At 38.6% G+C, this 14796-nt stretch overlaps 1 protein-coding gene across 3 annotated transcripts in view; it reads left to right on the top strand.

Annotated features, from left to right (window-relative positions):
* Positions 1-161: 161 nt before the first annotated feature.
* HELQ (helicase, POLQ like) overlaps positions 162-14796 on the top strand; it is a 38597-nt gene continuing 23962 nt past the window's right edge. For 2 of the 3 annotated variants that reach the window (XR_008381273.1, XM_053597692.1), the window contains exons 1-7: positions 162-369; positions 1491-2205; positions 6397-6575; positions 7567-7767; positions 8434-8506; positions 11672-11769; positions 13582-13680. Coding sequence is in view for 2 of the 3 variants with exons in the window: in XM_053597692.1 (XP_053453667.1) it covers positions 178-369; positions 1491-2205; positions 6397-6575; positions 7567-7767; positions 8434-8506; positions 11672-11769; positions 13582-13680 (1557 nt within the window). In the remaining variant the exon portion in view is untranslated. Of the gene's footprint in view, positions 370-1490; positions 2206-6396; positions 6576-7566; positions 7768-8431; positions 8507-11671; positions 11783-13581; positions 13681-14796 lie in introns of those variants that run through there. The other variant, XM_053597760.1, reaches the window with a different exon arrangement.

The following is a 14796-nucleotide window of genomic DNA, read 5'->3' as shown; positions in this document are numbered from 1 at the left end:
GGGAAAGGGGCGACTACGCACGTGCGTCTGCTGACTGTCCCCGCGCTCTGGGAATTAATGTGGGGACTTTTCCCGCACTCCCTCATTGCTACCTCCGCGCTGGCTCCCGCTGTCCTCTCCACTTCAGTTTAGCGGCTCGTCACTACGGACGACTTCGGGGCTGGCACAGCCCCTGCCATGGATGAAGGAGGTTCCCGCATCCGCCGGCGGGTGTCTGTCCGCAAAAGGAACCGTTCAAGCCTAGGGTGCGTCTTTATCACCCCCACCGGGGCCGAGGCCGAGCCCCAGGCCGGAGAGGAGGAGAGAGATGAGGAGGAAATGGTTGCTGAGAGCCGGCGGCGGAAAACCGTGGGCGAGCTGCAGGTCGAGGTACAGCCCCGAGCGTCTCGTCCCACTAACCCACCTTGGAGGCGGTGACACAGTCCCAGACCTCCCTTGCCTCCCACGCCCCCCACGCCCCCCGCAGTCCCAGACCTCCCTTGCCTCCCACGCCCCCCACGCCCCCCGCAGTCCCAGACCTCCCTTGCCTCCCACGCGCACCCTAAAGAGATGTCGCGAGACCTGGCTTTTGGGGCTTAGAACTTGAAACTGCAAGCTTTTTTGTCAGTTTCCTTCCAGGGGTAAACAAATGATCAGTTGTATGGTAGCCTTCATTTGCTTCTCTCCTCTTTGTTACCACTGTTAATCGGCGCTTGTTATCCCCATTTCTATATACAGGGTGGCCATAAAGTTCGTGTGCAAATGGCCACCCTGTATTATGAAATATAGACCCTGAGATGTAAAAGGTAGTAAACGCAGCAAATAAACGTAGGGGCATGATCGAAATGCAAATATAGATTTCAAAATTACTGCTGCAGGTAGTGTAGAAACACTGATATGTATTGAAGACCCACATGTGCTGGGTACTTCGTTAAACTATTAATGATCTAGAATTTTAGAACAGTAATCGGGCCCTGAGAAGCTGAGATACTACAATTCTGACTCCAATTTCTGTTTTCTTAATCACTTCACTGTATTGACTCCTATTCTGTGTACTAGACCACCCAAGGTCAGTGTGCAGATTCTCAGTCTCAATTCCAAATTCCTAGGAATTGCTTAGAGTGCGGTACAACCACGATTTTGTTACAGGCCGGTTTCTAGATTGGAGTCTGGGTGGGGAGCACTGCCGTTAACACAATCTTGTGAGCTGTCATCTCAATAGATGTCTGTTGGTCTTACTACCATTTTCAGCATTTAGCACAGAGTTATGAATAAGAATCCCGGTATTACTACAATACTCCACCCAATGCTCTTTAGGCAAGTCACTTAAACTTTCTCGGCCTCCATTTCTTCATCTGTAAATTGGTAACAATAATAATCTGTTTCATTTACACATATAGGTGTATGATCCACATGTGACCATATAATTGTATGCTCGATATAGCCCTAGGCTGGAGCTTTTGTTCTCAAAGAAACTAGAATTTCCATAAATATTTTTGTTTTCTTTCCAGCATAATGACAGTGAAGAGGACATGTTTGGTGACTATGATAGCTTTACTGAAAACTCCTTTTTAGCGCAAGTTGATGATCTGGAACAAAAATATATGCAACTTCCTGAACATAGGGAACATGCTACAAAATTTGCTACTGAAGATCTTTGTTCAGAAAACATCACAAACAAACTCAGCATTGCTCCTGTAGGACCCTTTACAGAACTAAAAACTGATAACCACACAGATAACCAGAGTGGGCATGAAGATATCACTACTGAACCTGAAGCTGATCTTTTATATGATGTGCCTTCTTCACAAATTTTATACTGGGAAAATTTGCAGAACTCTTCAAATGATTTGGGCGATCACTCTACTAAAGAGAGAAATTGGAATTCATCCTCTCACAAGACTGTGAATGAGGAATTGCCCCGTAATCTCGTAGAGCAACCCCAGCAAAATGATGATTCATCAACTAAAGTCAGAACTAGTTCAGATATAAATAGAAGAAGCAGCATTAAAGATCATCTAAAAAGTGCCATGACTGGAAATGCCACAGCCCAAACACCAATATTTTCTAGGAGTAAGCAGCTCAAAGAGTCTCTCCTATCCGAAGAAATTAATGTTGCTAAGAAAACAATTGAGTCATCATCAAATGACCTTGGTCCATTTTATTCATTACCTAGCAAAGTGAGAGACCTTTATATTCAACTCAAAGGAATTGAAAAATTATATGGTAATACTTTTTTGCTGGAATAAAAAAAAATTTTCTGTCATTAATATTAGTGCAAATCAATAGAAGCATATGCTTCTGTGGTCACATGTCTCTTGAAAATAAATCAGTATATTAGTTGTCTCTCATTCTTCTGGCCTATCCTGCTACAACTGAACTTCTTCCCTTCCCTTCCCAGTTACACTTATCAAACCAGTTATCCTTTCTCTTTCCTCGCCTCAAAAAATTCCTCTGCCCACTGTAATTCTGGGTTCTATGCTTTTGCTTAGCATGTGATGTCTAGGGAGGCTAAATCTGTGGAATTTTTAATGCTTACATGACTTCTCAGTTACTAACTTGAGGCCATTGACCACACCCTTCTTAAAACTCCTGTTTCAGGACCTGTTGACACACTCCCCTGGTTTTTATGCTGATTGACTAGCCGCTATTCCTCAGTTTTCTTAGCTGATGTTTCCTTGGCTGGTTCTGTCTTCTCTGCCAAAACTTAAGTTATTGAAATTCTTTTCAATGCTACAATGTCTTGAGTGAAAGAAGTCAATGTTAGTAAAACCACAGGTTAAGACTAAATAAAGATATCTGCAGTTAAGATTTACATGCAAAGAAATAGTAATAATAATGTAATTTATAATGTTTTTTTAAAAATCCTATCCTTGTTGGTATTTCAAATATGTGTCATTTATACACTCAACAGTTGTCACACTATATGATCAGCCCGTAAACCTATCATTTCATAAGTATTTCTGGAACTTCTGTTAGAATTTTATGAACAGTATGAAAGCATGAGTTCTTAGGGAGAAGACAATCAAGCCGGAGAAGTAGAATTACAGGTAACAATCAAAGTCTAATACAAGACTACAAGAGTTCACTTCTAACTTGTGAAGTTCATGGTTTAAGAACTTACAGTGTGTATTACCCTTGAAGTAGATGGTGACTTCCTTCTGCTTTTCTCCTTCCACCTTGTTCTTTATCTCCTGCCAGAACAAATACCCTGAGAACAGGGCTCTAACTCAGCATTTCATTACATAACTAGCACTGTGGCTAGTACACTGCAGTAGGTTCTCAACTGCTGGGGGTTATTAGCTTTATAAATTCTGGGCCTGTCACTGAAAGACAGCTTTAGCACTTTGAACCTTAGTTCCTTATCTGAAATAATTTTTTTGCAAGTTAGATTCTGTATCAAAGACATGCCAAATTAGATGTGGGTGATGATTGTCAATTACATTGCTAGCTTCTACGTAAGAATTTCAGTAAATAACTTTCCCTCTTTTTACTTTTGAAACTGGGCTCAAGTGATCCTCCTGTCTCATTCTCCCAAGTGGCTGGGACCACAGGTGCCCACCACACATGGATAATTTTATTATTTCTAGTAGAAATGGGGTCTCTCTTGCTCAGGCTAGTCTCGAACTCCTGAGCTCAAGCAGTCCTCTCACCTCAGCCTCCCAGGTACTAGGATAATAGACAGGCCTGATCCGTCCCCCAGCCCTATATGCCCATTTTTATTAAGCTAAAGCAGTGGTTCTCAAAATATAGTTCCTGGACTGCACTGACATCAGCTGGAAATTTGTAGAAATGCATGTAGTCAGGTCCAGTACCAAGCCTACTGCATCAGAACCTCTTAGGGTGAGACCAGGCAATCTGTTTTAACAAGGCTACAGAGGATTCTGATGTCCCCAAAAGTTTGTGAATCACTTAGCTAAAGAAGCTCAACCTTATACTGTTATCTTTATCTTTTCATTGTAGAATTGCATGCTTTATGTGTTTTATATGCTTAATTTTTATTTTTTAATGAGTGAAGATAAATGATATTCCTATAAGTTATTTTGATCATTTTATACTTAAGTATATATGTATATTTTTATACTTGAAAACATCTGGATTGAATAAATCATGGATATGGTTAAGTTGTATTTTGGCATAAACATCTACAATTTCATAACTAAAGTGTTACTAATTTAAGTATTAAATATTAATTTTAAGTAGTTTTGAAATATTTTTAAAGAAAAATATGTATCTGGGAAGTACCAGAAAAGTAGAATAAAAATTAAAGTTATTAGTAACTCATGCAGACATCACTATTTTTAGTGCCTTTTTAACATATCTTCTTAGTCATTTAACAAAGTTTTAAACATATTCAAGCTTAACTCTTCTGGGCATCCATGTGTAGTCTTTCTAATATTTGTACAAATTAGGTATATGCTATCCAACAAACATTTTTTATCTGCTTTATTATTTAACTATAAACACATATAAATCCATCTACCCAGACATTTTAATCTGTGAAGAATTGCATCATATGATTTTATAATAATTCATTCAACTTTTACTCCCCCTCATGGCATTTTCTTATCTGCAAACAGTGAACATTCCTGCATATAAGCTCTATATGCATGTGCTTTGGCTGATACTTCTTTTGTTTATTTTTTTTCTGTAACAGGGTCTCACTCTGTCAGGCTGAAGTACAGTGGTGTGATCATAGCTCACTGCAACCTCAAAATACCAGGCTCAAGTGATCCTCCTGCCTTAGTCTCCCAAGTAGCTGTTTGCTCACCACCACAGCCAGCTAATTTAAAAAAAATTTTTTTTGTAAGGAAAGGGGTCTGACCATGTTCCCCAAGCTCATTTCCAACTCCTGGCCTCAAGTAATCCTCCCACCTCGGTGTCCCGAAGTGCTGGGATTACAAGTGCAAGCCACCAGCACCTGGCTAGCTTTTTTTTTGTTTTGTTTTCTTTGAGACAGAGTCTCATTATGTCGCCCTCGGTAGAGTGCTGTGGCATCACAGCTCACCGCAACCTCCAACTCGGGTTTAAGCAATTCTCTTGCCTCAACCTCCCAAGTAGCTGGGACAACAGGTGCCCACCACAACATCCAGCTATTTTTTGGTTGTAGTTGTCATTGTTTAATAAGCCCCGTGTATGTGGCCGGTGCCCTAACCATTGAGCTACAAGTGCTGAGCCACCTGGCTAGCTTTTATTTCTGTAAATGTAAAGTCCTAGAAGTTATAATGCCATATGAAAGACAATGTGCAGTTTTATTTTTTATACTACTAGATTACTTTCCAAAAGGATTGTAACAATTTATGTTCTTAAAAACCATCCATAAGAATGGCTGTTCCCATCTCATCAGCTCTGGATTTTATGTGTGTGGGGCTTATTTTTTGGTAGTTATTTGCTTTTTATTTTATTTATTTTACTAACCCAGTAGAGAACAGTTGAGCATCTTTTCAAGTATTTATTGGCTATCTGCATTTCTTCCTGCTCAGAAATGTCTTATATTTTACCCTAAAACACTGATGCACTCACGTTTTTAAGACTTGATTATCCACATTGTGAAAGTATCCTACAAACAGTCTTATCAGATTAAAATGGTTTTCAATTCATTCAAAGTTCAGACCCCCATGAGAGCTAGTTGAAGTTTTTATTGGTTTATATAAAAACCTCATAGATTTTTTTTCTCTCCTTTCCCTAATTCTCTCTAAGAAGGCTTTTGGGTGAATAAGAGAGGGAAATTTACATAATTTTGCAAAACACAGGAGGAAGACTTTAGAATTAACACAAGTCCTTGTACTGTCCTTTTGCTCCTCCTATGTCTCAAGTGATACTCCTTGTTGACCAGGCTGCTGCCTGCCCTGGTGGGGACTTAGGCCCAAGTCTGCAGCTGGTGAATAGATAGGCAATTGCCTACCTCACTAAGCTCGAAATGGACTCTTACTGGCTATGTTCACGCATATTTGGGATTTTTTGGCGTTTAACATTGATTATAATTACATTGACTGTTATGAGACGATTGCCACACAGGGATGGATGTGATTTTTTTCTCAGAAAACTTTTTTGAGATTTTGGGCAAAGTGGTTCGCACCTGTAATCCTAGCACTCTGGGAAGACAAGAGGAGGATCACTTGAGTTCAGGAGTTGGAGACCAACCCCAGCAAGAGCCAGAAATTAATAGAATTAATTTCTATTAAAACTAGAAAAAGCCTTGCATTGTGGCAGGCATCAGTAGTCCTAACTACTGGGGAGGCTGAGGCAGGAGGATCACTTTAGCCCAGGAATTTGAGGTTGCTGTGAGCTAGACTGACACCATAGCATTTTAGCCTGGGCTACAGAGTAAGACTCTGTCTCAAAAAAAAAAAAACAACTTTTTTAAGGTTTAAAGTACAGAAGGGAAAAATAATACCTATTGTTTTAATTCCACAGAATGGCAGCATACTTGTTTAACGTTGAATTCTGTGCAAGAAAGAAAAAATTTAATATATTCTTTGCCAACAAGTGGTGGAAAAACCCTTGTGGCTGAGATTTTAATGCTGCAAGAGCTGCTCTGCCGGCGGAAAGATGTTTTAATGATCCTTCCATATGTGGCAATTGTCCAAGAAAAGGTACAAGTTTTTTTTGTTTTGTTTTGTCTTGTTTTTTATTGTTTGGGATTCATTGAGGGTACAAAGAATTAGGTTACAATGATTGCAAGATATGAGTTTCTTTAAACAAATAGTATTTTGACCTTAAGATTAAAATACTAGCATACTGGGCGTTGCCTGTGGCTCAGTGAGCAGGGCGCCAGCCCCATATACCGAGGGTGGCGGGTTCAAACCCAGCCCCGGCCAAACTGCAACAACAACAAAAAAAAAAAAATAGCCAGGCGTTGCGGCGGGCGCCTGTAGTCCCAGCTACTCGGGAGGCTGAGGCAGGAGAATCACCTAAGCCCAAGAGCTGGAGGTTGCTGTGAGCTGTGTGACGCCACGGCACTCTACCCAAGGCAATAAAGTGAAACTCTGTCTCTACAAAAAAAATAAATAAATAAAATACTAGCATACAAACATTTTATTGACTGAGATAAAATGACAAGCTAGACTGACTATAACATTTTATTGACCGAGAAGAAGTGCCTCTTAATGATAAAGAATTAATATTTTTAGGCTGTGTAAAAGTAGTATAGAGTACTTATCTAAAATCTCTTCAGATGCTAATTATCTGTTGTAGAAAGTTTTATTATTTTTCTAAACTGGTGGATTAAATTCCATCTTAGTGTGTATTCTATTAATATTTAGCCTGCTTTTTCAAACAGAAACTAACCAATTATTTTATAAAAATAAGTGAGTTCTGAATACTTTTTGATACCAAAGAAAATAATTGAAATTTACTTTCATATCATATATTTTAAAGGTTGTATTTATTTTACAAAGATTAACACATTATGGCATTTCTTAGATTAGTGTGACTTATGTATAACCTAGTTCCTATTTTCCCATTGATTGGTATCCAATGCTGCTTTTAGGCGTTTTTTGGTTTTTTTTTAATCCCTGTAAGCACTTAATAATTAGAATTTTTATTTATCTTTTTTTGTGTTTATATTTATTTTAACTAATCTAGATTTCAGGTTTATCAAGTTTTGGTATAGAACTTGGTTTCTTTGTTGAAGAATATGCTGGAAGCAAAGGAAGATTTCCTCCAACTAAAAGAAGGGAAAAGAAATCACTATATATTGCCACTATTGAAAAAGGACATAGCTTGGTGAACTCCTTGATTGAAACTGACAGGATCAGCAGTCTGGGTCTGGTTGTTGTAGATGAGGTAGGTTACTACTGTTGTAATTTATTAATATTTTTATTATATTAACTTATTTATTCTGCTTACTAGTTGGATCTGCTTGGTACCTCTGTAAGTACTTTATATTAAAGTCAGTACATGTAAGACATTTGATGGTTGGTAATCTTAAATTTGGTTTGGTATCAAGTATTTCTTGAAGTGTAAATATGTGTGTGTGTGGTATATAATTTTACAATGTATGTGGTAATATTTATGAATCTTAGATTTATCAGGGTATTGCCTGAAAGCTCAAACTTAAAACACCAGATAAATAATGTATATGTACTAACGTTATTATATATAAAACATTTAAGAAGTAGAAGGCAAAGGTTGAGCATGGTGGCTCACACCTATAATCCTAGCACTCTGAGAGGCTGAGGCAAGTGGATCACTTGAGCTCAGGAGTTCAAGACCAGTCTGAGCAAGATTGAGATCCATCTCCACTAAAAATACAAAAACTAGCCAGGCATAGCGGTGGGTGTCTATAGTCCCAGCTACTTGGGAAGCTGAGGCAAGAGGATCTCTTGAGCCCAAGAGTTTGAGGTTGTCGTGAGCTATGATGCCAGGGACACATCGGTTTCATACAAATATATGCATGTTTTGCATGGGCATTACATGAAGATTTGCTTCTCTTTTTTTTTAATCTCCAAGTTGCATATGATTGGTGAAGGAAGCCGTGGAGCGATACTGGAAATGACGCTAGCAAAAATCCTCTACACTAGCAGTAAGTATTTTGTTTAATGGGGTCACTAATTGATTTATAATCAAGAGACTTGTAGAAGACTTTATCATTAGCTATATTGTGTAACATAGAGCAAAATAGTTAAGCTTTTTACCTTTGTTTTAAAATCCCTAATGAGTAGGATTATAAAGGTAAATGAAGATTAGTATTTGAGGAAGTCTTCTATCATTATCCCCTACATACTAGCTGTGTGTCCTTAGGCCCATCACTAAGCCTCTATTTCTTTACTCAGGATAATGAAGGTGCTGATGGCTCGATGCCTGTAGCACAGTGGTTATGGCGCCAGCCACATAAACCGAGGGTGGCAGGTTTGAACCCGGCTGGGGCCAGCTAAACAACGAGCCCAGGAGTTAAAGGTTATTGTGAGCTATGATGCCACAGCACTCTACCAAGGGTGACAAAGTGAGATTCTGTCTCAATAGGAAAAAAAAAAAAAAATGAAAATGCTGACCTGAAGGGTTGTGAAGCGGTCAGCAGTGATGGCACACAGCACTCAGTAGAGGGCTCGCTGCCCCTGTCGTCATTATCACGCCAATAAAGCCATATAGTTAAGTAGTCACTTTAAGGTGCTGTTTTGCAATATCAGACTTTAAGTGTACACGAAATATTTATTCTAAATGTTGTCTTTACTATTTGTTGATATGGTATTATAATACATTATATGTGGAAAAATTATTCATTATTAAGGTCAAATCTTACTAAAAATATTTTTTAAAATTTCAGTAGCAATGGTATTTAGGCAAGTTGTAGCACTGTATTATCATTCGTTTAAACAAAAGTACTTATTGAGCATCTATTGTGTGTGCCAGCCACAATGCTGAGTGAAGGGATACATCAGTGCATGAAACAAAGTTCCTGCCTTCATCAAGTATATATTTTAGTGAAAGTGAATAAGTGGTAAGCAAATAAACAAGAAAACAATAATGTGTCAAATGGTGACAACTTCTATGAACTTAAAGCAAGAGAGAAGAAGAATCACCTACTTGTCAAATCCAGTGTATACTGACTATCCTTGTCTTTATTTTCCTTCAACATTTGACTGCTGATTGTGCTTTTCTCCTTTGTGCGAGGGAGCATCATTCTCTGTAGAGGAATCATGTCTTAGCCTTGAGACAGCATACATAATGCCTGAGAACAGACTCTGGAACTAGAGTCTGACCTTGGCTCTCTTTTATAGATATGCAACCTTGGGCAAACTGCATTAACTGTGCCCCTGTTTGCTTAGGTGTCAATACAGGTGATAGTAACAGAACTTTCCTCACTGAATTGCTGCAAAGATGGCATGAATCTTTGTGAAACATCTGGCATCGCACCTTCCACATAATGGACATATGTTTACTGCTGGTCTGTAGTTAATGTCTCTATCACCAGTGCCTTACACTTAATAGGTATTTGAATAAAATGCATGCCTTTAGTTTTTTCTTATTTTTCTTCTGTGACACCTCTTCCCAAGCTTATTCATGTGGACACTGAACAAGATTCATCTTATTTCTGCTTATTCTCATCCGTCCTCATGACCTGATGTACTTGCTGTACGCTGATGGCTCCCACTCATACCTCTCTGCTGAGTAATGCCATCTTCCAGCCAAACAGCACTGCTTGAATATTCTAGGACAGCTAAACCTACCCGAGGCTTCATCTGAGCCTAATTTATCTCCTTCAGTCTGAATTCCTAGCCACCAATCACCAGCCAGCCAGCCAAGCCAGAATCTTTAACTCTTTACTCTTAAGCTTTCTATCAACAACCAATTCCTATCTGGTTTACCTCATAAAGATAATTATTAATATAATTATTTCCCTCCTGTCCCTGTTTACTACTGAATCTTTAGTTTAGTATCTCATCCTTTCTTTACGTGGATTGCCGCAGACATCACCAAGCTCTTCCATCTTACTTTGGTCCCCACCACTGCCCTTTGTCAACTAAATCCGTCTTCTCTACTGCAGGTAGAATGATCTTTCCCAGGTGGAAATGCAGTTACTTTACTTTCCCATTCACCTGTCTTTAATAGCTCCACTTTGCTTTCTGTACAAATCCAAAGTTCTTAGCACAGCCTTTCTTGATTTCTCTCCCCGTCTACCTCTTCAGCTTCCTGGTCTACCCTTGGGGGACTGGGAGGGGCCAGCACTTATTCCTCTTTTAGGTGATGTTTTGAACATTGCAGGACATAAGATAGCAGCCGTGAAGAAACATATCCTACGAAGTCCTTTTTGGTTTTGATTTGATAACTAAGTCTGTCATTTAAAAACTTTTAGGATGAGATACTGAACTAAATGCTCAGGGATTCATGTGGCTTCCTGAGCTTCAGTTCACTTTTCTTTAAAAGGGGGTGGACTAGCCTGACAGCAAGATCCCTTAAAGGACTTAAAGGATTTTTCATGGGGCAAGAGTTTGGGACTCATTGTGGAACGTATCCACAACCCAGCATAAAGATGATCGAGACAGACAGCCATAAGCATACTTACGCTCCTTATTTTTGTTTAAAAGTTTTAATAAATATCCTACCTTTGCCAATTTTATAAACTTGAAAATTTGTTTGAAATTTAATAGACTTCCATGTATAAACTTCTAAGTAGTAATTTTCAAGATACCAGAAACATTTCATTCTTTGATTGCCAGATTTATATTCTAGTATTTTTCTTTTTCTTTTCTTTTTTTTTTTTTTTTTTTTTGAGACAGTCTCATTTTGTCACCCTGGGTACAATGCTGTGCGTCACAGCTCACAGCAGCCTCAAACTCTTGGGCTTAAGCGATTCTCTTGCCTCAGCCTCCCAAGTAGCTGGAACTACAGGCACCCACCACAATGCCCAGCTACTTTTTATTTATTTATTTATTTTTGCTTGTTTGTTTTTAGAGACTAAGTCTCACTCTTAATCAGGCTAGTCTTGAACCTGTGAGCTCAGACAATCCACCTGCCTCAGCCTCCCAGAGTGCTAGGATTATAAGCATGAGCCACCTTACCCGACCTACTCTGGTATTTTTCTTACTTCTCTTCCTTACCTCCTCTTTCCTTTCCCAAATCACTCAGGAAGAATTCAGAGCTTGCCAAAATTATTCATGATATACTAATACTTGACACATGACGAATTACTTATGATATACTAAATAACACATTTTTCTTAATACTTTGGGGTTTTTTCTCTCCTTAGCAACAACTCAGGTCATTGGTATGAGTGCAACATTAAACAATGTTGAAGATCTACAGGATTTCCTTCATGCAGAATATTACACCAGTCAATTCAGACCAGTATGTACCTCAGGTTTGCACTGTATTGATTTGCTTTATATTCATCTTACCTAGAAATAAAAGTACTAAACATATAAAAAATTCTATGGAGTAGTGAAGGGGCATAATTTTACTCACCGTGGCAACGTGCTGAGTGTTTGTGCACAGGTCAGAGATCTTGGCTTGGGTCAGTAGTGCATCTGTAGCAGCAGGAGCAGTACCTGCCCATGGGCCCTCAGTGAACATTTATTGGCTGAAGTTTTCTAGAGCCATTCTGTTTTTTCACTTCTAATTCTCTAAAGTAAATTTTTTCATTTGCCAAAATTTAGTGGGACATGTTTTGAGTTATTGCCATATTAAAAATTTGAAGTTAAAAAGCATTCAAATACCTCTGCTTTGGAAGTTATAGTACTTTTTTCATAAGTTAAGATTCACATGGATTTAAACTTCTCTGCAACAGCTTGACGAAAGTAAACAAACTTAATTTGTAGTTATTTGGAAGTAGCTTGTAATATACTATCTCTCTGCAGTACCAGTATGCATGTTCTGTGTCTGAACAGGTTTTCAGGAAATAATTTTTGAAAATCTCCAAATCTTAATCTGAAATTTGATATTTTTACATTTGCACTTAAAATGAAAATTTTCAAGAGATATTTTCTGACTTGTGACATTACATACTGTTCTCTTAAAAACTCAGTAAGCTATGTTTATAAACTATTTTTGTCTACAAATACTTAAATTAAAAATGACATGGTAGTATCAGAATTAAAACTTATGACTGGGCGGCGCCTGTGACTCAAGGAGTAGGGCACCGGTCCCATATGCCAGAGATGGCGGGTTCAAACCCAGCCCCGGCCAAAAACCAAAAAAAAAACTTATGACTAATAAGATTTTTTTTTTTTTGAGACAGTGTCTCACTTTGTTGCCCTTGGTAGAGTGCTATGGCATCATAGCCCACAGCAACCTCAGACTCTTGGGCTCAAGAGATTCTCTTCCCTCAGCCTCCCAAGTATCTCTGGCACCCACCACAATGCCCGGCTATTTTTAAAGATGGGATCTCCCTCTGGCAGGGGCTGGTGTTGAACCTGAGCTCAGGCAATCCACTTGCCTCGGCCTCCAGAGTGCTAGGATTACAGGCTTGAGCCATGTGCCCACTCTGCTAAGACATTTTAGATTCTTGAAAGGACAATACTTTTTTTTTTTTTTTTTTTGAGACAGAGTCTCACTTTGTCACCCTAAGTATAGAGCTGTGGCATCATAGCTCACAGCAACCTCCAACTCTTGGGCTGAAGTGATCCACTTGCCTCAGCCTCCCCAGTAACTGGAACTGCAGGCGCCTGTCACAATGTCTGGCTATATTTAGAGATGGGAATCTCCCTCTTGTTCAGGCTGGTCTTGGACTCCTAAGGTCTGGGGATCCGCCTGTCTCGGCCTCCCAGAGTGCTGGGATTACAGGCGTGAGCCACCTTGCCTGGCCGAGAAGACAACACTTTCGCCAAAAAAAGTATTACTCATAATTTTTGTGACAAATAAAAGTGTCTGGTTTTCTTTTGGATATATGACTACTCAGTTTAAAAGTATTTCTTCTGAGAATATTAATCCCTATTTTTTTATCATTTTTTTCCTATTTTTATATAAAGAGAAAAAGAGGCCAAAAAAAGAGAAATGGCAAAGCAAAAGCTTCTAAGTTGAAGCATGCTTCACATATCTTAGAAAAGCTAAAATCTTTGTATAGCTCTGCTTTTTTTCTTTACGACATACTTTACAAGATGTAAAGCTCTGGAAAGAGGAATTCATATGTGGTATTAATTGCAAATGTCCTTTTAATTAAAGGTTGAATTAAAAGAATATCTGAAAATAAATGATACAATATATGAAGTTGACAGCAAAGCTGAGAATGGCATGACTTTTTCACGCCTCCTTGATTATACGGTAAGGCTAATAACCCTTAAGTCCCAGGCACCCAGACTTTGTGCCCAGATGTCTGGAGCACCACAGAAGTTTCCAGTGGGTACTATGAGATAATTTAAATTTTTGAGAGAAATAACTGATGCTTGACATCTGTTGGACACCAAACTACTGGTTGAAAAAAGCTAGTTTCTGATTTCAGCAATAGATAAATTATATTCCTTTCTCAGACATCATATCTTTGTGAAGTTGGGGTTTTTGTAGTTGCTGTAAGCAAATACCATGTGAAGTCAGTCTGGATTATCAGAAGTCCAATCTTAACTTGTTTGGACCTAACTAATTAACTAACAAAAACTGTTAAGTTGTTCTTTTGGCATTGAGGCCCTGTGACCAAGAAAATTTGGAAATCTCTTTTGTAAGTGTTCATTCACTCAGTAACAACAATAAAAGAATAGTTTAAGGATCAGGTAGTTCAGATATTGGTATATAATAATGTAATGTCTACTATATTAATATTAATGTGTTATGACCATATGAATGGCTTTTTTTTTTTGAGACAGAGTCTCACTATGTCACCCTCAGTAGAGTGCTATGGAGTCACAGCTCACAGCAACCTCAAACTCTTGGGCTTAAGCAATTCTCTTGCCTCAACCTCCCAAGTAGCTGGGACTACAGGCGCCCGCCACAACACCCGGCTGTTTTTTTCTTGCAGTTGTCATTGTTCTTTAGCAGGCCAGGCCGGGCTAGAACCTGCCAGCTCTGGTGTATATGACTGGGCCATAACCACTAAGCTATGGGTGCCAAGCCATATGAAGGATATTTAAAAGGAAAGAAAGATTTTTACAGCAGTTTTAGAATTCCATGAAGGTATATTATTCTAAATCTATATTTTAATTAGTTTTCACTAAATTTGAAGGAACTGAGATTTTTAAATAACTTCAGATGTTTTCTCTGTGTTCTTTGAGTTTTTTGTGCCTGCTTAGTATTGCAAAAATTGCCAGAATTCAGTAAAAGGTATATCTTATTTATGCAGTCCTTTGACAATTATTAGGTTCTGTCTGTCTTTCTGTGGAATTTTTTGTTCTGCTTTGGTGAAATGGGTATGTAGTGGGGTTATTAGTAACATTAGCTATTTTCACT

Source organism: Nycticebus coucang, chromosome 1, assembly GCF_027406575.1.
Source record: "Nycticebus coucang isolate mNycCou1 chromosome 1, mNycCou1.pri, whole genome shotgun sequence".
Classification (NCBI taxonomy): Eukaryota; Metazoa; Chordata; class Mammalia; order Primates; family Lorisidae; genus Nycticebus; species Nycticebus coucang.
This window is presented reverse-complemented; position numbering and strand designations above follow the sequence as displayed.